General features: G+C 37.4%; 1 protein-coding gene across 1 annotated transcript in view; it reads left to right on the top strand.

Moving 5' to 3' along the window:
- itfg1 (integrin alpha FG-GAP repeat containing 1) overlaps positions 1–24,308 on the top strand; it is a 142,670-nt gene that overhangs the window by 41,993 nt on the left and 76,369 nt on the right. Inside the window, exons 8-9 of the mRNA XM_077229264.1 lie at positions 10,356–10,437; positions 20,686–20,780. Coding sequence (XP_077085379.1) covers positions 10,356–10,437; positions 20,686–20,780 — 177 coding nt within the window. The remainder of the gene's footprint in view (positions 1–10,355; positions 10,438–20,685; positions 20,781–24,308) is intronic.

The raw sequence follows: 24,308 nt of genomic DNA, 5'->3' as shown, positions 1-24,308 counted from the left end.
GCAAAGAGCTGCCACATAGACCAGCTCCGTTTATCAAGTGGGGCAACTAGTACAAAAAGACAAACAACCGTACACGGTGTTGCAAAATATATATTTTTCTATGAACGTACATTTTAAAATATTTTATTAGCACAATTTAATATTTTATATATTATAGGATTAAATAAATTTGCCACAGCTGACCTCAATGTTTCACGTGACCCAGTTTGTTTCTTTATAGTTGGCTTGGTGGGACCAAGTCATTGTTTTGAAAGTTAAGTAAGTCTAGAGTCAATACGGACAAATCTTGGGCTTGGTTACATTAAAAGCTGTTTTTAATGTTATTGAGATGATGAGAGATACAGGATCACTCGACTAAAAACAACATAACCTTCCAAAGGATCCTATTGCTAGGAATGTGGTTATTTATTTTAAACTATGTGAATGCCTCAGTTGAGCTTAATTTATTTGTATTCATACATTTCACTGTGGATTCTTTAGTGAATTATTTACAATTTTGGCGCAGGCTTTGCGAACAGACTTTTATGATATGAAAGTCTCAACAGTAATGCGACAACATGCAAGTAACCATGTTAATTATAATGGCTGATCTGTGACCAGTGATTTCTGATATAATGATTCATGTACAGACAGATGTTCTTTGTCTATATGTCAGTAAATCAAACCAGTGACTAAACGATCAACTTCACATAGTTTCTCTTAATAGCATGAAAATATTCTGTTATTTCCTTTTCCTTCCCACAGACTTCCCACTGAGGTGCCTTGATACAGCACTCTGGGAACAGCCTATTTGTTCAGAAATTTCTTTCTGTGTCTTACCCTCTTGCTTGAGGGTGTCAATGATGGCCTTCTGGACAGCAGTCAGGTCGGCAGTCTTACCCATGATTGCGGTTTTGAGTAATGAAACAGGCTGGGAGTTTTTAAAAGCCTCAGGAATCTTTTGCAGGTGTTTAGAGTTAATTAGTTGGTTCAGATGATTAGGTTAATAGCTCGTTTAGAGACCCTTTTCATGATATGCTAATTTTTTGAGATAGGAAATTTGGGTTTTCATGAGCTGTATGCCAAAATCATCAGTATTAAAGCAATAAAAGACCTGAAATATTTTAGTTGGTGTGCAATGAATCTAAAATATATGAAAGTTTAATTTGTATCATTACATTATGGAAAATAATGAACTTTATCACAATATGCTAATTTTTTTAGAAGGATCTGTACATAGTAGTTTTCACTTACTTCCGACATCAGAGCCACTGAAAACGCAGTGGATGGATTTTATTTACGAAGGAAAGGCGCCACTTAAACTTCCAAAATACATTTATGTTTGCGTGAATCATTTTCTGACTGACTGTTTTGTGAATGAGGGTCAATTCAAAGCGGAGTCTTGCTTCAAAGTTAATCCTCAAGTGTGGATCGTTGCCTACTGTTCGCGATCCAACGTCACCTCTAGTAGAAGTAAGTGTATTTTATGATTTTTGAGCAAATAGTCATTTCAACAACAAATGCGTCTTAAGTTGTTGTCTGTAATTAATACCTTTTCTGTCTCCCTGCAGCATATATTTTCTTGTTCTGTTGCCATCTTCTCACATTTGCCACATAAGCACCTGTACGACAAGTAATGTAAACATGATGCAACAGGTCCCTCGCATAAATGTAATTTCGTTTGTACGTAGCAAACGTTATCACAGTATTTGCAGTTTCAAAATATTGCGCCAACGTTATCACAGTTTGTGTGTGTCTGTGTGTATATGTGTGTGTTGCACATCCATAATTGCAAAGGGGACGCGATTACAACTCTATAAGTAAATAAATGTATCAAATAACCATTCCGAGACGTCCTGGTCAATTCTCATTTGTGTTTCTTCTGCCGGAGTCTCTTCATCATCTGGGTCTGATTCCGGTTCAAACATGTACGGCTGAATGCCATACAAAACAGCGGGTCTCGTCTCTCACTCCCAGCCATTCTGCTTCTACCGACTGTTTATTCCCATAGGTTTGCAAGTTACGCCCTCATCCAAAGGCTGGGCGGGGATATGCAGCTCATTTACATTTAAGATGGTACACACCAAAACAGCTCTTTTTAAAACAGGCCCAAAAATGACATTTTCAAATGGTTATAATAAATGAACTGTGTATTTTGTGCTGAAACTTCACAAATACGTTCTGGGGACACCCGAGACCAATATTACATCTTTTAAAAAGGGGCATAATAGGTGCCCTTTAACGGCGTAACAAAAATTTTGTCGCAAGATTACCGTTCTTTTTGGCCTAGCAAACTATGTAGTTTTTTTTCACATGCTGTTGCATCAACTAGTAACGTTAGAAAAACGACAACACCACAACGGATCTAGCTAGACCGGAAACTAAACAACAGGTTCTGAATGGAAAGTTTACTGGTTACTTTATTGGTAACAGTTACTGTTCATTCTTTCTGAAATAAGAGGCTGGGTTGATGAGCCTCTGGTGAATAAAGAGCAGTAGCCTGACTGCTATGTTCAAAGCAAACTTGAGAAAAAAAAGGTATTAAGCCATGGTTCAACTGCACTATAGGCTGAGTCTTAGTTTACCTTACATGTGCACTTTTGTAATTAAATTTTCTATTCGTTTTGATTACAGTGTTACATTGCGTGAGGGATTATTTGCTCCAAGTGAGAATGTTAGTGTGAAATTGAACACTACAGAATATGCCGATGTTGTTTTCAATAAAAAAACATTTGCACAAAGCTCCACTTTTCCATGTTGATAAGAGCATTAAAATGAGACAAAAAGAAATCAAGGGAAATTTAGAATAGATAAAAATGTGTGATTAATTGTGATTTAACTATGACATTAATGCGATTAATAGCGATTAAATATTTTAATCGTTTGACAGCACTAATAGACAGAGAACAAAGAACGCTCCCTTCAATCGCTGGAACTGTCAATCAAACAGCGCGAGTTTATCAGTGACTCATGCTGCCTTCACGTGCTATCGGAATTATCGTAAATACTAGTTTCCTGATTAAAAAAGAGATATGAATGCCCTCTCAAGTCAAAATTTGAATGCGATGAGCTCGTAACCACTACTTTAGAAGTGGGAAGTAGGAAATTTCTGATAGCACGTGAAGGCAGCATGAGTTATGGACTTTCGGCAAAACTCCCGTAATAATAAACGGATCTCTAATTTACACGGTGTTTGCTCTGTTAGTTATGATGAAAGCAATCGTTAGTGTGCGGAAATCGAGTTACAATGACGAGATTCATGCTTCATTCATGACTGCACTCATGCACTCAACATTTCTGTGATCGGCTACAATGCGAATCACTGCAACCTTTCATGCCACGATCTAAATATAATGCCATACATCTAAATATAATGCTATAATCAACACTTTTTACGATTAGTTAATCTTGAGGGCTGTAATAGTAAACACATGCTAAAAGTTTTTGAGAGAGTTCCATATGTAATACTGTCCATTTCATATGCAAAGATGTCAGCCAATCACAGCAGTGGGCAGTTACACTGAAGTCTCACAGCAGACACGCCCCTTCAAACAGAGCATTCAAATCAGAGCGAGAACACCTGGCTGTAGCCTGCAGATCGGGGCGGGGCTGCACGTGTCGCCCCGCCCCATACCTGCTATTAGAGAGTCAGACTGGTAATCCGAATGTTGTGGGTTCGATTCTCAATACCGGCAGCAAATGACGAGGGTGCCCTTGAGCAAGATACCTAACCCCCAAATGCTCCCCAATTGCTCCCCGGGCACCACAGCAAAATAGCTGCCCTCTGCTCGGCGTTTGTGTGTGTGTGTGTGTGTTCACGGGTTGCAGTGTGTGTGTGTACACTACTCCTAATATGTTTTCACTAACCTGGATGGGTTCAAGCAGAGGACAAATTCTGAGTATGGATTACCATACTTGGCCTTCACGTGTCACATTCACTTTCATAATAAAATGTTGATATTTTAATAATCCCAGGGGTTGAGTTAATATGTCGTGGTCACAACAAAGCTAAGTAAACCGAACATGCCCGACACCACACCATTCACTGTATATTTAGCTGTTTTGGGCAATAATGCATGCAAAATAATTCATGCCAAAACTGTACTTGATATCCAAGATAAATACTGAACCATATCAATTTCAACTTACCTCTGTGTGTGGCTTTTTATTTGCCTCACAAAATTGGACATTGATAAATGTTACTCGCTCTAAATATTCATAAACTTGAGATTGTAAATATATGATAATGATATTCAGATTCTTAAGTAAATGTATTTTGTGTTTTAAACAAGTTTATATGATCACAGTTAATCGCTAAGTTTAGGGGCTGTAGTTGCGCTACCATGCTGGGTTTTGGCTACAACACGTGAATTCATCCATTTCTTCTGAAAGACATGAAAGTGACTAGCTTGTGAACAGGGAGAAGAAGAAACTTTATAGTTATACAATGTGCATTTTACATTAATAAACATGTCTTCAAATTATGTTTGAAAGGTTAATCCTGCCTCTTAAGGTTTATTACTGCCTCCATAGACACCAGTGTGTGTTTGTTTTAAATTATAAATGGTCTGCCAGTACTTTTGTATTTAAATGTCTGAAACATTATGTGATTGAAAACGAGCGCATCCGTCTCTGACTCAGTACCAATACCAGCTAATCATACCTGTGTGGCCATACTTTTCAGTTGCAGGGGCGGACTGGGACCAAAAAGTGGCCCTGGACTTTATGGCCCACAGCAGCCCCCCACATCATAACACATTGGCTCATTAATGTGCAGAATTATTTTTAACACCACTTATATCATAAAAATATAACACAATACAAGAAACGAGAAATGAACAGAAATGCTATTTAAACATTTATTTTAATTAACGCAACATATATTAGGTAATATTTATATTATATTTAATATTATTTTTAATATTATTTATTTACGTAAATTTTTGATATTTCTGTAAAACAAAGGGAATCTTTACAGCAGAAAACCTTTTGAACCAAAGCTTTGCTTGAATTTTGTTGAGGGTGGAACTTGAAAAATATGCCTAGATTTTCTGATGTCGGTACAGCAACATTTCACAGCATCTACCTCTAATGCTTTTTTTTTTTTTACGCATAACTTTTCAGCTCCACCTTTTCTTTTCTTCCCCGTTTGATCCATAGACAATTATTTGTTATTATCTTATCTGCTCAGAGAGATTCGCTGTACCGGATCAATCTGTCTCTCTCTTTGTAAATTAGACGACGTGAAAGGGGGCGTGTTTCAAGATACACAATGGAGTAGACCAAACTAAGCGGGGAGGGAGGGCAAAACACTCACATGCAAACAAAACACACTCCTTGTCGGCCTTGGACCCGACTCAATCATCCATTTGCGTAGAAAAGAGATGTAATATTATGATTTCCGTCATTTTAAAATATATATATATATATATTTGTGTTACCGGGTGGGCTGGCCCACCGGGAAAAGTCCCGGTGCTCCAGATGGCCAGCCTGCCCCTGATCCCAACTCTGATCTTTGGTTTAAGAAGGTAGGCCATAAAGACTTTCCAAGTCACAGGGCTCAAGTCAGAGTCAAGTCTCAAGTCATTGGTGTCAAAGTCTGTCAAGTCTTAAGTCCTCAAATTTGGGACTTGATTCCAAGTCAACTTCAAGTCATGCGACTTGAGTCCACATTCCTCTTAGTCGACATGAAATTGAAGTTGGGATAGTCTTTTCTTCCCTTTTGTTACGTATATATGTGTGAAACAGCTTCTCGAACAAGAATTTTTTTTTTTCAATTGATAAGATCGTTGGATGGTTGTGATTTGCTATTACTGTGATCTCATGCGAGTGACAGGTTGTCTCGCCCTCATGCCTGTAAACACGTAATCAGACAAGAGATGTCCCTGCAAAGGGGAGGGGAAGTTATTTTGATTATGAGGTCACATGAATTTAAAAAATAATAATAATATGCACAGATAAGTAATTTTTTAATAAATATTACAATATTCCTTTAATAAGAATTGTCAATTTTGATTTCATGGTGACTCTAAAACCAAGAGTTTCATTATTTAAAAATAATATCAGAGATAAGATTCACAGAAACTCCTCATTTAGTGTGTTTTTATATTTTTCCCCTATTTCCCTCTCAAATTGTGTTCTAAAGCAGTATGTGTCATCACATATAATGAGACCAGTTACCACCCTGCCATCTTGGTTTTGAAAGACTTTGAAAGCTGACAGAAACACTGCATCTGGTCGAGCTGAAGTGATTAGACCGAGGTGTTTTGTGCTGACTGAGCCTCAGATGGCACTGGAGGTAATGAAGCGATTTATGGTCAGTTACAGGTTGATGTGGTGGAAGGGGGAGTGTTCTCGTGTAGTGTTGGAAAAAAACTCTGGAGAGTGAACACAAGCTTGGCCAGCTAGCTCTTGAAACGCTTAATACACATTGATTATCTTAATGTGCACAGTTAACCAATGCACATCCTTTCAGAGGACATTTCAAAAGCTTTTTTTATATATGTATAAATGGCAATAGTCAATAAAATAATATTATGTATATATATATTAATTAATGCTGTGTTACCCCTTTTCCACCAAAAAAGAACGGGTTCGGAACTGGTGCTGGTTCAAAGTTGGTTCGGAGTTGGTTCAACTTGCGAACCTCCTCAGAACCTGTTTGTTTTTCCACTTCTAGAGCGCCCAGCGAACGACGTCGTTACGTCACTGTGTACGTCGCTTTACGTCTCAGCTAGAAACGCTTGCAAGTACAACATTACTTTGGGATTATCTCTAACTCGTGTACCAAGAAGGCTTTAAAAACAATTGAAATATGTAAGTCTTTTAATCTTTTCCTTTGATATGTAATCTTTTCTGATTAGTTATGTACACCTGTCTTGTCTTTTTTTTCTCTCCGTTTATTTGTTCTATTTTGTGACTGTTTTCTTCTTTGCTTACATAATGTTTTCAATAATTTTTTTTTTAAAAAAGCTAGAAACGCTTGCGCCAACTTCAAGCATAACAATTACAATGGCGGACTACATCGTGTTTCTGCAAATGTTTCTCCTGGCTTTGCGGTCAGAAAAGATGTTTAGGACACATCTAAACCCGCCCCCAGCCCCCGACGTAAGCATGACGTGGTTAAAGAACGGTTCTCTGGTTCTAGTCCAGCAAAGAGTTGGTGCCGCTTTGGAACCAGTTTTCCTGGCCGAGAACCGGTTCTTTGGCTGTCGAAACACAAAGAACTGGTTCGCGCGCAGGCACCGGCTCCGAACCGGCTCTCAAAACGCTTTGGTGGAAAAGGGGTATGTGTGTATAAATTAAGTTGCCTTATTATTTATAAACTAGTTGCCTCTGCAAAGTCCTTTAAAATTGTATAATGCACCTAGCCGTGGATTATGCCCACTTTAAATCGAACACAAAGATATAGTGCAGTAAGATTGCATTTATTTTAAAGATGCACTATGTAACTTTTGGCCCTCTAGCGGTTAAAAAACAAAACTGCATGCATTTTATGGAATAACATTGGGTTCGTCTCAATCAGCTGTCTAATTCAGTAATCAGGGCACTGATCAGAATCGGACACTTTAAGGGCTGTCTCAATTGCAAAATCCTTCCAGTTCACTGAAACGTTCGTTCCCTAAAAAGTCACACAATGCACCGTGGAAACCAGGGAGCATCGATGATTACTATTTTCCCCACGGAAGTTTAAACTGTGAAACTTAAATCATGTGAGCTAACTTACTACACATAATCACAAACGATAGATGTTTTTTTTTTAAATACAAACTATTATTTAATTATATGTCAGCATAAACATAAATCACTAATATACAATCTATCTTACATTTATAATTGTAGCTGAAATGTTGCACATACTGTATTTGTAAAAAGCAAAGTATTTATCATAATGTACTTTAAATAGCATTAAAAAATGAAATAATATAATAAGGATATTAGTTCTGTTATTGTTCATAAATAATAGTAGTGATGTTGGACAATAAGGACGTTGTCATGTCATCGGAAATAAGCCATCAATGTCAATGTGTAGTGAGCCTGTCCTTACCTTTGCCTGAATTTGTGTACACGATACTGATGCACAACCTAGGAAGCTTGAGTGTTGATTCAGACGCACCCATTGTTTTGTTTTGTACTTCGGCTCTGCGTGACAGTGTGGATGAAGATTACCCACTGCTCATAAAACATTCACTACTAGGCTTCAGAGATAACCAGTTTTGATGGAAAGGATCTCAAGCTGACAGCTCAAAACGGTACTGTAGCTTTACCCATTGATAGACACGGTACTTCCTTGAAAATAAAATTCCAGCGCAGTGCTACAGCAACCATAATGAAATGACCCTTCACAATAGATACTGCCTTACTATGAACTCTGTTACATATGGCACTATATCTGTTGAATAAAATACCTTAATCACCTAGGCAAATACCTAGCTCACCAACAGCAACTCTCCATCGCTTTCAAATCCCTCACCTCTCGCCACCTCCAAAAACCTAAACCAGTGTTGATTCTCGTTTTTTACTAGCTCTGTGACTGTCATGTTCTTTTTTGCCAGCAGACTCTCCTCTGTTCAACTTCTTTTTTTTAATGAACCTTTGGTTTTCGCACGTCAAGCAAGCATGTTTGAGCTTCCGTTTACCACAACTGATGTTTGAGTTGATGAATGTTTTTATGTGGGCACGACATTAGGGCAAGTAATTAATGAAAGAATTTTCATTTTTTAGTGAACTAACCCATTTAAGGCTTGCAGTGTGAACGTAGACATAGTGTACCTATTTATTAACATTGACTTTTTTTTAAAGATTTATCAAGAGAGATAAAGAGATTGTGCATATGTGAATTACCTGTCTGTGCAGCATCTCACTACTCAACGCGTCTCTCTAACAGTGAAACTATTACTATTATAACAGATTACTATTATAATATAGAAATATTATGTAGTAATTCAGTAGCAAAGCAATTTTATAAATTAAATGCACAGGGCAGCAATGAAAACAAGACGAATAACGAATTCTACCGAATAATTGGAAAAATATTCGGCAGATACAGTCACAACTCATGTTTGATGGATAACAGGACGTGAGCCAGTAAAAAGCATAGCATGCTATTTTACATAAATAACTAAAATCGTTATGCTATAATGAGTGTGTAAAGTCAATGAGTGTAAACTCTTTAATGATATGAGCACAGCACGATCGAAAATCTAATAGCCATGTTGCTGTCTCTATGCGTCTCTTAATCAGAGCCTGCCAGGAGTAATATCAACTAAAATACTGCATCATGCTCATTTTCTACTATTTGATATATCTCGTTAAATGTTTAAAACCTTGTAAGATATGATACACAAATGAGTGTAAACTCTAATGAAATGAGTGCAGCACAATCGCAAAATGTTGCCGTCATACACATTTTTACTAATTTGTAATTAGTCTATTTAAATGTTTAAAACATGTATGGTATGATACATGATTTGTATATCTGTCTCAATCTCTCCCGGAGCTGACAAGAATTTATGTTGCATTTATAAAGTGTTCAGATTTGCATTTACATGCATTGTAAAAGCACATAAACAACATAAAAACGATGTAGTTTTGTTAACTCATTCTGACATGCTCTTTCAACTCTCTTCTGTGTCCGTACCCTGTAAGACCTGTAGTCTGACGCAATGAATGACTCAGTAGTAATGTGGCTTTGATCTGGTCCTTGTGAAACGCATGTGTCTCTCTACTGTCTGCTTCACATTATTGTGGTGGACAATCAGTTCACTGTATTGGATTTTTTTTCGGCATGTAGTCTCTCAGGCTTTTCAGAAGCTCCTGTCTTAGCGGGTTTTTCCCCGACTCGCTTTGATCACCGGTGCCATGCTGTGCTTTGGCTTACATGGGCTAATCAATGTGCACAGAAGCCTTACCCTGCCCTCTGACCTCTCTGTACTCCAATTAGCCATCATTCTGTGACCCCTGCTATCTACCAGTCACTCACCTTCAGTCCACACCTACACTGTACATCTGCTGTCAGTTACTTCTGCTCTCTTTGCCCCTCTGCCTCATGTCCTGTCAATCAGATGGAAACCTTCCCTTTAAATTCGGCTGGTCAGATTGTCAGACCACACATTGTTTTGTCTTGCTGCATTGTCTCGTGATATCCATCAGGTAGCGCAGACTCCAAGCAACCCTCCCCCACCCGTGTCAGCCTGTGCTTCCTCACCATCATGCCCACAGCGGCTGTGCTTTTCAGATGCACTAAATTTTGTTCCTGCTGCTGAAGAACAAGGTTTTTTTTTTCTACGGTTGTAAGCTCCGCATGGAAGGAAATGTACTTTTTAAAGGAAATGAAAGTGTGTGTTTTAATCCTGTTAATTCTTTCTGTTCATTAGGAAGGGAACTTCATTAGAAGCCTGCATGGAAAAGCACCGGAGAATGCAATGAAAGTGGGTCAATCTGCATTTGTAGACTTCGGTGAGTAGTAGCAGATCTCTGTTGGTTTTGTGTTTAGAGGTGGCATTACATGCATTCACTCTGATACAACCAAAAAACTGGCTGGGATTCCTGGGATAATTCATGCATAATATGTTCAATTCCGATTCAGTTCAGAATCTGAAAGTAGCCCTGGGTCTATAACGGCAATACATGCACAACACATAAATTCAACGCACACACATGGTGCCAAATTGAATATAAGCTCCTGTGGGATCCTATTAAATATTAACAATACAAATTTCCCCTTTCCAAAAGCATCCCACTGATAGCTGGGATGACACCGGCAGTGAAATCACACATAGCATAAATGATTGATAAGCAAAGAGAAATGACCTAAAAGATTGAATGTGTTCAACTGAGCTGCGTCTCAGGGGCTTGGCCTTTATATTCAAAGCTAACTTATCTGACCAAACAAGAGCCCTTCTCTGCACTCTTTAATCTGTTTTCTCTGAACTCTTTCTTTTGTCAATTTGGAAAATGTCACTTCAAGCTGTTATGGTGTTTTCACAGCAAAGAGCTTCAAAGGATGATAGTTTTAAGCAGGATGGGTTTTTTTTTTTTCATTAAACCCACAATCAGTCATGTTATGATGCTTTTCTGAGGACTGTTCCCATCAGGGTTATTAAAGTTAACTAAAACTGTAATCAAAACATTTCCATTACTTGGAAAAAAATGTTACCCGAAATAAAACCAAATAAAATAATTAATTAAATGCCAAGGCAAAATTTCTCATTTTCATTTTAACTTGATCCACTGAAGTAACTAACTTAAAAGCTATATTGTCTCGGTCGGTGGCTGTAATGAAGCGCACGAAGAAGGAGATACTGAAACAGGTCTTTAATCCAAGAATCAAAACATTAAACTGGAGAATAACACTAAAGAGTATATTCTCATCCACATTATTCCTGCGCCCCATGATGCTTTGCGCGAATTATGGGTGTAACTTCCGTTAAGCTGTAAACAATCAGTGAAAGACTAGCTCTATAGACACAATAATATATATTTTTAAACGGTGTACAATGACATTAAATTATTCTACTCACCCTTCAACCATTGAACATTAAAAAGGACCTTTAAAAGTGTAAAAGCATCAACAAGGTACTTTCAACAGACCATGAATAGCTAATCCCAAAAGAGTGATTCTTTCCACAGCAAAATTGGACAGTTAAATATCACTGTGGTAATCTGTATTATGTAACATAATTGCCTTAATGATTTTTTATTATTATTATTTAGCTACTTCAGAGGGATTTCAGTCATTTTGACAGATAATAAATTGTATTTAACTGTGAAAACAAACCTGGAAAGAGACTTGAGGATTTGGGGAGAAAAAAATAGGTCCTTTGTTCATTCCAGTGAATTTATTAATGACATATCGTAAATTAACCAGTTGAGAACAGACCACGAATGTGCAATATATGTTGACCTTTTTCATACTATTACAGTGGAAAGCAAAAGGAAAAAAGAAAATAATCATGAGGAAAAGAATGCAGAGACTGAAAAGAGCTCTTGCCATATATATACTTGTTATAACATCACGTTAAAATACCAAAAGTTACGTTATTCTCATGTTATTCTTAAATAAAAAAATGAAAGAAAACTGAAAGCTCATTGAGTCAAACTGACGGATAAGCTTTATTTGTAGGGCAACCTATGATTTGAAATGATTCGTTTCAGTCTATTTGGATGGAAGTTCACCAAACCGGAAGTGCCACCCATAATTCTAAACGCAGTAAACTCGTCACGAATAAGGTCGATACAATATAAGAAAACACAAACACACTGTTAAACAACAACAATGCAAGACACCTGAACTGAGAACTCAAATCAAGCTGTAACCATAGAAACAAACAGACAGGGAATGGAGGAGAACTGAACAAATTTACAAACTAACAGCAAACACTAGAACAGAACAGAACGATAAATCAAACTATACGAGAGAACAGACTCAGACTCTGACATATAAACTTATTTTTAAAATAAAAATAACAAAAACAAAATTACTAAAACTTTAAACAAAATAAAAGCAGAAAATATAAATATAAAACATGTTTGTATATGATTATTTTAAATTAATTTGAATATACTTTAAAATATTAATATAAACTATAATATTATCGCAATGACACCAAATTAACACTGGTTAGCATATTAGACTCAAGCTGGAAATCTAACCCAACAATATTGGAGTATTTTCAAGGCAGCTATTAAATTCCTATTATCTCATCATCTTTTTTATTATTCATATTCTGCAGTTGAGCACAAACTGCCTCACTGTTAGGTGTACTGTGCATTTTTGTCTTTTGTAAAATAAACATTGACATTGATGGCTTTCTGTCTTGCATTTATTTACATACTGAATCATCTGCCTTTTGAATAGGTTGCCTGAGAATAACAAGAAGAAACCAAAACAACCTTCTTAAATTTAGGTAATACAAGCCACCACAAGTCTCTTAAAGTTTTACTCTTTTTGAATAACAGGAATATATTGACAAGCATCTAACAAATAACTTCGATGCCGAAATGAAATGAATGTCATACATAATAAATTTCACAAAATCACTTTCTTTCACTGAAATAGAAAATAATGCTGCATTTCATTTCCTTGGTTTCAATAAAAAAAATTCTGTTTTATTATCCATTTCTATTTATGTAAAAATAAATGTAAAATACAATTATTTTACATGAAATACTACCTTTAAAAGATTAAAATGTTTTTGTCGTAATTTTTTCAATCCACGCATGCAGTTACACCAAGCTTTTATCTGTGTGAAGACCTTTTATTTTTTAAATTGTGTGGGTATTTTTGACAACAGTTTTTAATAAGTAAATGCCCCATTGTAAATGAAATCCTGAAATATAACCCCACTCACTAATCTGTTTGGTGTCATGTGTGGGTGAAATCTATGTTAGACTGTGTTCTGGTAAGCAGGAGCTTGGGACATGCGTAGCCTTTGTAAGCTGCCATATGATTATAACATCTAAAACCTTTGAGATGTATCATCTTATGACCTTTACTGCTTCACAGAAATGATGTCACAGTGACGGTAAGGGGTGCAAAGCAAGAGGTTGGGGGAGTGGATAGATATAAATGGAGAGAGAATGAGCTGTAGACTGTGATTTAGGATGATAAATGATGTTGGGGATGCAAAGAGACATGCATGTGAGAAGAGCTCTAGTCCACATGTATGTATGCAATGTGTGTCGTGCCCGAGTCAATAAAATGGCTCCCACAGAAGGCGGCTTTGTTGGATTAGTGTGAGGCGCTCCTGAAGACAGGACTGCAAAGATCTCTGCCAAACCCCCAATGATCAACTTCTCTCTCGGCTTTGTCCTTTTCCATCCTTCTCCCCTGTTTTTCACCTGTTCTTTGGTCACCTTCAAAGCTTTTAACTTCCCTTACCACATGTGCATTTCACCACCGTCTAGTACACACACGCATGCATCAAACTGTCTGCACCAAGCTACAGTAGTGTGTGAGTGTAGGAGCCTGTACAGTCATTATGAGATGATTTGGTGTGAGGAACAGGCTGCAGCTCCCTGATGGTGATTGTCTTTGACAGGACAGAGCGCGGTAGCTGATGTGCTCTGAGGGTAAAGACAGATACACACCGGCTTTAGCTGCATTCTCACCCCCTCACACTCAATACAGGTGAATCATAGCGATGCTGCTCCCATTAAGTGGGTGGTAATGGGAAGCAAATGGCTTCCTCTGAAGCCAAGGACAGATCCTGACATTATACCTTCGGCTGGCTTGAGTAGGCGCTGAAAGCACAGGTCCCGCAGCTTGTCGCTTTCTATAAACAGCTGAAGGCTTGGCCCTTGTTTAAATAGTGTAATTGTACTGATCATCAAAGCCGCAACCTTGATTTATGCTTTTGTTATCCCTTTGTCACCGCTAACTTTTGAACTTGTACTTAATTAGAAAAATAAACGTTGGGTTTGCGGCACCTGCGAGCAGACTTGCACATTAATATGACCTACAGTGAAATGCTGAGAGAAATCGTGAAAGTGAGGTGCTTCAAAGACTCATTTCAAATGTACGAATTGAAAGGAATGTGGTGTGCAGTGAAAGGTATACCTTGTGCTGAGAAGTGAAAGGAGGTGGGAGGAAGGTGGGAAGATGGAGAAAGTGAGGGAGGGAGGGAGGGAGAGAAGGGATGGTCCACTTGTTTGATTTGAAATGGGTGTTATTCTGATCACACTCCTGCCTGTCAGTTATGGCACGGCTCTCTTCTCCGTCCCGCACCTAAGTGGCAGATCAAAGATACACCCCAGTGACCTTCTCTCAGGTCCTCTTTTCTTGTGCTCTCTCTCTCTCTCAGTTAGTATTCTCCAGCCATCCCTCTCTGCTCCAAACACTCCAGCAAAACAGTTACAGCAGTTACTGCAAGAGGCTTGCGGTCTGGTTTAAATCAGGTGTAGAATAATCCGCTCAAAAAACGAAGAAAAGCGCAATCCTGTTTGGTAGCAAGCTAATGCTCTGTCCCACATCAGATGTACAGCACTGATCTCAGCACATATTTCATCATGCCACTAGTCAAGCCCGCCAAGCAGTGATGTAAGCTCTGAGGACCATAGTCCAGCTCCTCTGCGGCTATCTGAATCTGGACTGATGTCTGTTGGAGATTATTATAGAATTTCAGAGTTCAAAAGTGTTCAGTTTGTCTAGTAAGTACTTTTCTTTTCTTGAATTGCAGCACTGATTCCTCAGCTTTTTAAAGACTGGTTGGAAATCATGACATATTTATTCAATTGGCAGAACTATTTTTTAAAGAACATCAAGTTTTTTATGCTGTTCATATGTCTATGTTGTGTTTTTAATATGCTTTAAGACAACCATGTGCAAATTCACAAGTCAACAACACCTTTGCTGAGTATTTTCTCCTTAAAACTGCAGTGATCTAAAGACAGTTTCAAAAATGTGTTTTAAAATTGCCAGTGTTTCTTACGTCACAAACTTCTTTGTTGACTTCAATCACTTCAACGTGCGGTCGAGCTTTAGCCCTTCATCTTGCTCTGAAGCAGGGGATGATTACGATGTCATGATGAACTATATGCCTTTCTCCACTGACGTTCTGAGTTGTTTAAAACTTGTCTAAGGATGCTGATTTTTAGGAGGCAGCTGACTCTGAGATTGTGAACGGGAACATGGTTTGTGTAACATTAGCAGCACATCATTAGCTGATTGATAACATAGTCAAGTAGAAGGCTAATCATATCAATTAGCGTTATGTGTCAGAAACAGAAAACGCTTTACCATTATGATACATCGACTTGTTGACGAGCCTGTATAATTCACTCTTCCACTTCTTCTGAATCAGTTTCTGGTTCAAAAATATATGGCTGAATTAAACCAGTATTTCCACTTGCCACTGTGCAGCGTTAACTACAGAGCTCATGTGATTGGGGCTAATTTACATATTCATGGTTCCTTGTATACTAAATGAAGCAAGGGTGTAGTTACATTCAAGCTATTTTAAGGCATGAAGAAAATGTTTGATCAAAGATGAGTTTTAAGGGAAAAGATTATTGACTACAGGGGGACTTGACACAAATGAAATATTCACCAACTTGTTTGTATTCACCAACCAAATCTGTGTAGTTTTGGGAATAAAAAAATGGTTGTGCTAATTTTATTTTTCTGTTTTCGTGACGTACTACCGTTTAAAAGTTTGGGGTTATTAGTTTTTTTAATTAATACTATCATTCAGCAAGGATGAATTAAATTGATCAAAAGTGACATAAAATTCATTCATATTCTGTTTCAAATAAATGTTTTTCTACTCCTTAAAGAATCCTAACAAATGTATCTCAGTTTCCACAAAGATATTAAGTAGCACAACTGTTTTAAACTGATAATAATAAATGTTTCTTGAGCAGCAAATCAGCATATTAGACTGATTTCTGAAGGATCATGTGACACTGAAGACTGGGGTAATGATGCTGAAAATACAGCTTTGCCATTACAGGAATAAATTACTTTAAATTAAAGGCACACTATGCAAGAGTTTTACCTTAATATAACAGCTTCAAAGTCATTTCGGTGGTAAACAAACTCATATTAGGGCGAATCATCCTGGTAGTAAAGCTTGGGGGGGGACGCCGCTGGAAAAACCAGCAATGCAAGTTTGAGAGGAGCGCCCCCGACAAATCTCGCGAGAATCACGAAATGCTTTAGTATAACGACGTCACACACATCCATAGATCAACAACAACATAGGAAGCAAGACACTTGCGCGCATTTCAGACGTGATACTCGAGTCGAAGATGGAAAAAGTAAATAAAACGCGGTCGGAAGAGACTAGGAAAAGGAAATGAGAATCTGACCGTGTGAGGAACCGGACAAGAGTCCCACTCGCTCGGGCATTTACTCGTTGGCGCGAGCTAAACAGCAGCACTGGATGCAACAGCATCTTGTTGATGGACTAGTAAGTAAATATCTTATTTGTAAACTTGTTTGCGTTCTATATTGTATGTTGTTGCGCTTGCTTGTAGTATGTCATTTTTTACGATGCTGTTCATTCATCCATTGTTGATAATTAGACCAGTCCAATAATTTATCATGAGATTATCATGAGAACAGTCAATATCTCACATAAAGACACAAATAAGCCTAGAGATTGTAAAAAGTGTAAACGAGCATAATTTGCAAACTATTATGATAAATTGCAATAATCATGTCTAATGACATCACAACGGCGAATGTTATGAAATAATGCGACGTACATTTAACTTTATTGATTTCATCTGGCATTTTGTAATGTTTACATTTACACAAATGAAATTATACAGTAGTCCTAGACTATAGGCTATTTACTTTTGATTTAGCAGCAATCATGTAAAAACCTTATAAGCCAGCAAACGCGGTAGGCAACTTTATTATTATAAAGTAGAATAACACTTGACATATAGTTATTATTATCCTTTTACCATCATCAGTAGTTCAGTAGACTATGCAGTAGCCTAATATTTGTATGAAATCGTGAAACATTACCTGGTCAATATCTTCGGAGTCTATCTGTGCCTGTTGCATGCCCGACGCTTCTATCCTACCGAACAGGTACCAGTGTGGGGGGTGGGGTGGGGGTATTTACGACAGTGCAAGTATTCCACAGCGACTCTAGGGGTCGCTGTTTGACAAAAACAGAATTCCTGCATAGTGTGCCTTTAATTGTAATGAGATTTCACAATATTCTTCTTTAAAAAAACTTACAGACCCCAAACTTTTGAACGGAAGTGCAAAATGTAAAAAAAAAAATATATTTATATATATATATGGGGGGAAATTGATTCATTAAAAGCATTACTGTTAAAAAAAATGGTACTCTTTCAAACAGTGTTTACATTGTGTCTTTTTACGTACAAAATGAATTTTTCTTTGGAAGAAATTTGACTTGATCAAGTTAAAAAATTCGCAATGGAGCCGCAGTGCAGTGGTAGTTCAGTGCTCTGGTGCTCATACTGGTGATACAGGTTCAAGTTTGACCTGTGACTCTTCGATACCTGCCTTGTTCCTCATTTAAAAAATGTATTTCTATATTAAGCCAAAGTGGACCATCAACTGACATTACATTCATCCCATGGCAAGACATGATGACAGTGTGTCAACAGAATATATATGCAGACTATATGTATTGCTGTAGACTATATTATTTTGGTTGTTGTTGTTGTTTTTTTTCTTTAAAAAATGTAATTCTCTGAATTGGGTGAGTGATCAACTAAAATCCAGTTCTGGTCTAATAAAGTGAAGAATCCAGATCAACCTGCAAGAACTGCGAGAGTCCACGTGTACAGTGCAAAATAATTATAATTCATGAGTATGCACTGTCAGAATGAAGTCAGTCTTGACATGGACATGTCATTATGAATGCACAACATATGTTAGACAAAATTCTCCATCTGCTCTATCAGGATGGTAATTGCTCTTTTCTTTTTTTACACGTGACAGCCAAATGCATTATTCATTAGCTGAATGATATGTAAAACTACAGCGCCGTCAGGAAGGTAGCGAATTGCAGAGATGTCCTCTTTTACCATTTTCTTTTTCTTGTTTGAAGTCAATGTGATGTGGCATTTAACACCCAGTCATCATGACATTCTGTGTGTGTCGTGAGTGAAGGACTTTTGTTGTGTGTTTCTAGAGCTAATAGACGTATGCTTGTGTACTGTATAGCAGGAAGCAGTAGTCATTAGCAGCGATAAGCAACTTGCTCACGGTAGTCCTCTACAGTACTCGTACACATGCTTTGATTCTCACACTGACACATTTAGTCTGTCCTTCTGCTGATGTACTTAAAGAGAAAGCTCTTAAAGATACAGAAAACAAAAGCCAGCATAGATTCTCTATCTCAAAAGTGAAAGGCAGACTTACTCTGATTGCTGGTGATATATGTGTTTTATAGGACAAACATCCCATGAAATCAGCTAAACTGTGGAGACAAGCAAAAAGAAAATTGTATTACTACATAATAATGTCGGGAACACTTCATTCCGATAGTTCACTTTCGACATTCTACTACCTGTAAGTAATGACTGGTAGTTTACATGTTGTTGCTAGTAGGGCTGTCACTTTACGTTCGAAAATCGATTGCACAATCGATCAGACCAACCAACACAAGTTTTGAAAACGAAAATAGGAAATCGATTTTAACGATCTTTTTTCGGAGCGCATCCAGCTCGTCACGATACGCCCACAGCGAACGTGCATCACACAGCAACTGCAGGCTCTGACAAATACAAATAACAGCAAAATATACTTCTGCATAATGTTTCTCTTTTTACTACAAAAGTGTGAATTCTGCCGGTATTCATACAGTCTCATGAGATACAGATTCGGGCTACAATCGCCTACGTAGGCAACATTTGTTTGACATTTCTAATCGTAATCACAGCCATGTTGAAGACTGTTGAAGAATGTTTTTCACTGATGTTATGGAAGTCCACTCTGCTTATTGTTTTTCGAGAATGTTGCACTCCTGTTTGTCATTGTGCATGAAACTTCACGCCAATAAATCATCAGGAATATTGCTGACTTGTGCGTGTCTCAAGCGCCGTCTTTACGTCCGTCCTAATGCCTTTTGTTGTCTGTGGATTTGCCCATATTTGGCGTTTAAAATGGAAACGTCTTTAGACATGGAAAATCGATTTTACAATCGATTCAATGAACCCTTATGTCTCAAAAATCGAACAGATTTTTTTCACAAAAGTGACAGCCCTAGTTGCTAGAGTGTTAGTAGACTGTAGTAAATTTTGATGATCCCCAAAAGACATTCTACTGACTGTAAGTAACTCTAATAAGAGTTAGCTGACATGTACTTGCAAAGTTATTTATAGTTAGTAGTAGAATGTCTAAGTGGACCTTCGAAATAAAGTGCAATCACAATGTCTTAATTCAAACTAAGGGTTTGCAAGGAGGGCAAAAAGAGAGGTGAAAAAAATATGTAGAAAAAAGGTTTTAGGACTATTAAAGATAATTTGCTAACTTAAAACATTTAATATTTGTTTTTACAATAAAAATAACACATTAACTCATTGACTAATTTACAAATTGTTTATGTTTTATTCTATTTTCTAAAGACTGGCCAGAAATATCATTTGTTATTCTTTTGACAGCCTTAGTGTTCATAGCCGGTAATATATAAACTGCGACAAACCTAATATATATAGATACCTTTATATTGTGAGCATCACGCTTTACAGTTTGCACTACAGGAAACTGAAAGTGGAAAGTCCTCACCATGATGGAAAAGTGTGTGCATGTGCGCATGTACTTCTGTCTCTCCGCAGGCTGCCAGTCTGATCTACGTGGCTATTTGGTGTGTGGTAGATCCTATGAATGTCAATGCATATCTCCTATTTTGTTTTTTACTGCTGCTCCCTACAGTTCTCTTTTTTTTTTTCTTGTTTCATTTTTTCTTTTCTTGATTTTTGTTATTCCTTTCCCGATGTATTAATATTACGTATTAATAATAGTTGCTTTCAAGCATGCAAGTGGTAAGCATGAAGCAATAAAGACTCAGGGACATAATTTTGACACCAGGACAAACTGCTACGCACCAGGCTGCTACACACTTCATTACACATGCTCAAGATCACATGATGTTATCTCCATATGCTGGATTCAGGAGCATTATAAAGCAAATTAAAAGATGCATTCGTGTATCATATACCTCATTTTACACCTTCCCTTCACACTTACTCTCTCTTTTTCTGTTTTTTACTCAGACGGTGACGGCTCCCAAGACCACCTACTGCCTGTCTGTATGGATGATGCATGTGGCAAAAGTGCAATTTACCTAGCCAAGACTGGAGGGACAGAGGTACGCAAGCCTTCCATTATTACTCTGTCACACTCCTTCGCTCACCATTTCATTCATTTACATGTGATCTGTCAGTGAGGTTTCAGAGGTGCTATGAGGACAGTGACAGCACTGTTTTAAACGTCGTCACAGTTGTTTTTAAAACCAATGGGTGGATTTGAGAGATTAATGAATTGTTGGGAATTGATACAGATTTCCTGATTCACAAGCTCTTGATATGATTTAATTTGATTCAGATTAATTCTGGTACACTACTGTTTAAAAGTTTGGGGTCAGTAAGTTTTTAAAAGTAAATAAAATAAAATATTTATATTTTAAATAAATGCAGTTCTTTTGAACTTTTTATTCCTCAAAGAATCCTGAAAAAAAATATCACAGCTTTCACAAAAATATTAAGCAGCACAACTATGCTTTTCCCCACTGATAATTAAAAATGAAATTGAACTATACTTTTATTGTCCCTGATAGGGAAATTTGTAATGGACTCAATAGCCAGCTTTTTGAAAGAACCTGATACACAAAATATTCATACACACCTTACACGTACACATAAGAATAGGTAGACGTCGCTTATCCATGTTCAAAAGTCTAATTGATACCGGCACAAAAGAGTTTTTAAACCTGTTATATACCTTCTTCCAGACGGTATGAGTTCATAACAGGGATAGAGTACAAGAGACGGGTCACTTTAAAATCCCTTTAGCCTCATTCAATGTACATTGCTCATATAGAGTCTCATTACTGGGATAGTCTTTCAGTCCAATCATTTTCATAGCAACCCAATAATAAGAAAAAATGTTTCTTGAGCAGCAAATCACATATTAGAATAGTTTCTGAAGGATCATGTGAAGACTAATGCTTAAAATTCATATTTACCATCACAGGAAAAAATCACATTTTAAAATGTTTTGAAGTGGAAAAGTGTTATTAGAAATTGTAATATTTGTACTTTTGTTATATTATACCAAATAAATACAACCTTGGTGAGCAAAAGAGATTAATTTCAAAAACATTTTAAAAAAAAATCTACTAACTCGAAAACTTTGACCTGTAGTGTTTATTTGTGATATAATATTAATTCTCCTCACATATGAAAGAAATTCTCTCTGCTAATGTAAATCATACAGGGTAGTGTTTCAGACTGATTAAAACCGATAATTCTTTTTGGCTACTTTTTGAGCAACGTTGCTGGGCATTTTTGCCGAGTTATGTTGTTTGGGCACTTTCCCATTGAGAATGAGCAACAAATTTCTATCTTGAACATTTAGATCGGTCAGACCCCCGTGTCTCACCTGGTTGCCTGTTGATGGCAACATTACCCAGCAACATTGCTCAAAAATTTGCCCTGTGTATCATCACCTTAAGGGTATGTTCACAACTGGCAGAACAAACTAAACTCAGCTTAAGACAAACTCTAGTACAGTCACAGTGAACCAACTGTACTTTTACCCAGCCCTAATTTTGTATGGATGTATGTATAGTCTGTAAGTGAAAAATAAAGTGGTGGATTGTCAGATGAATGAATGGAGGGATTGTCAGTTGTCAATTGACGGATTGATCGTTCTTTACAGTCAATGGATCTCATAAGGAACATTCAGGAAATCTTCTGGAATGCAGAGTAAATATTATTCACAGTATATATGAATATTCAAATGAAGATTATAATAGCAGCTTATAATAATGATGGCATATAGTTATTTAGAGCTCATTGTGTAAAGGCCTGCTGGGGGCTGGCAGCTCATGCTCTTAACTGAATGTCAACTTCACAGTGGAAGGCAGCGGTTATCTCGCTGTCCTCGCACACATACACACACGCACACACAGACAGTCCGCCTGTCACAGGCCTTGGGACCAGAGAGAAAGGGAACAAAGATGGACGGAGACAAGGAGAGGGCAAGAATGTAAAGGGCGGGGAACACGTGTCAGCTTTTGTCTGCCTGCCACATGCGCTAGTCTTGACCATCAGATACACTGAAAGGAAAGAAAAGTTGGTTTCTTTCATTATTTTCCCATTTGTCCATCCCTTCCTCTTTGTCCATTATTGGTCTTCCTTTCTTTCTTCGAGGTTCTCTTTCCATTCTTTTTCAGAAAACAGCAATCTGCATTGGTTTGAAAACACTTATTCAACGCTGCCAAATAATGAACAAGACTGATATAGACATAGCAGCACACATGGTGTATTGAAAAGACAAGATAAAAAGAAAACAAACACTTCACAAAAGATAGAGAATAACAAAAGATGCACTTGTGTTATAGTCAAAGAACTGCAGTCTATGATTTAATTGGCCCAGGGGTTTCTCTGTTTTTAAGCATGTTTGTGTGGACGGGTGGGTGTGTGTGTGCTGATCACACAAATGCTCTCTCAAACACAAAGTCTGCTAAATAAACTCATTCTCTCTGTTTTCCTTTCCAGCTCATCTGCTTAATATTGACAGTGTAAACACATGTAACATCACACTCATTAGAGTGATTGGGGACAGCGATTGTCATTACACTCACTCACTCACTCACTCACTCACTCACTCACTGACTCACTCACTCACACACACACACACACACACACACACTCACATACACATATTTTACTGGCTTTATAAATGGGCATTTCCCAATCACTTGTGTTGGTTATTAAAGATGGTGTGTGTATGTCCATTTTTTAATTTTAAAATATTTGTTTAAAGGGGACCTATTATCCAAAATTCCCCCTTACATGGTGTTTGAACATAAAGGTCTGTTGGCAGTGTGTATACACAACCACCCTATAATGGTAAAAATCCACCCAGTCTTCTTTTTTTAATCCCTGTTAATCATAAGCAGTCCAGCAGTGTGATGTCACAAATGCTTAGGCCCCGCCCATGACTGTTGATGGACTCCACCCTATTAGCATAGACCCCGCCCTGAGTGAACTGTACACGCTCCACCATGTGTATCCCCTCGCCAGAGCATTTAACAGCAGCATTCAATTAAGAAATGTATTCTTATTAAAGCTATTATAGTTATTTAATCAAGAGCAGTGAGTGAGATTCTGTTTTTCTTTTGTTGTATGATTCATATTATTTAGCATATATAGCAGTAGGTACTGTATATTACTCTGCTTTAATACACAGATCTAATATACACATGCGATTTCTTTACTTGCTATTTACGTTCACAGACATAACGGCCGTGTTTATGTGAACTTTGTGTATTTTTTACATAACCTTGTGTGTATTTGACAGTTTAAGCGCAATAAGATCTAAAAGAGAACTTAGTTTAATACTCATGGTAAGCGCCGTCTGACAGCCAGCTTTCTGTGCGCGTGCTTCGGATGTGTGCGCTCAGAAAACCTTATATCACAAATTTAGACTGATATGGCGTTAAAAGTAACAGGCCACCAGGATATTGACTGGGCCCAGGATATTCAATCATGTTACTTCAGTTTTGGAGTCCTTACACTAGCTCCCAGTCAGATTCTGAGTTGATTTTAAAATGATCATGCTGACATATACAGCATTAGATGGCTTGGCTCCACATTATTTATTTGAATTA

The sequence above is a fragment of the Siphateles boraxobius genome, unplaced genomic scaffold (genome assembly GCF_051911475.1).
Source record: "Siphateles boraxobius isolate OS27281-9 unplaced genomic scaffold, OSU_SipBor_1 130, whole genome shotgun sequence".
Classification (NCBI taxonomy): Eukaryota; Metazoa; Chordata; class Actinopteri; order Cypriniformes; family Leuciscidae; genus Siphateles; species Siphateles boraxobius.
Note: the sequence above shows the minus strand (reverse complement) of the source record. Positions and strands in the feature narration are given on the sequence as shown.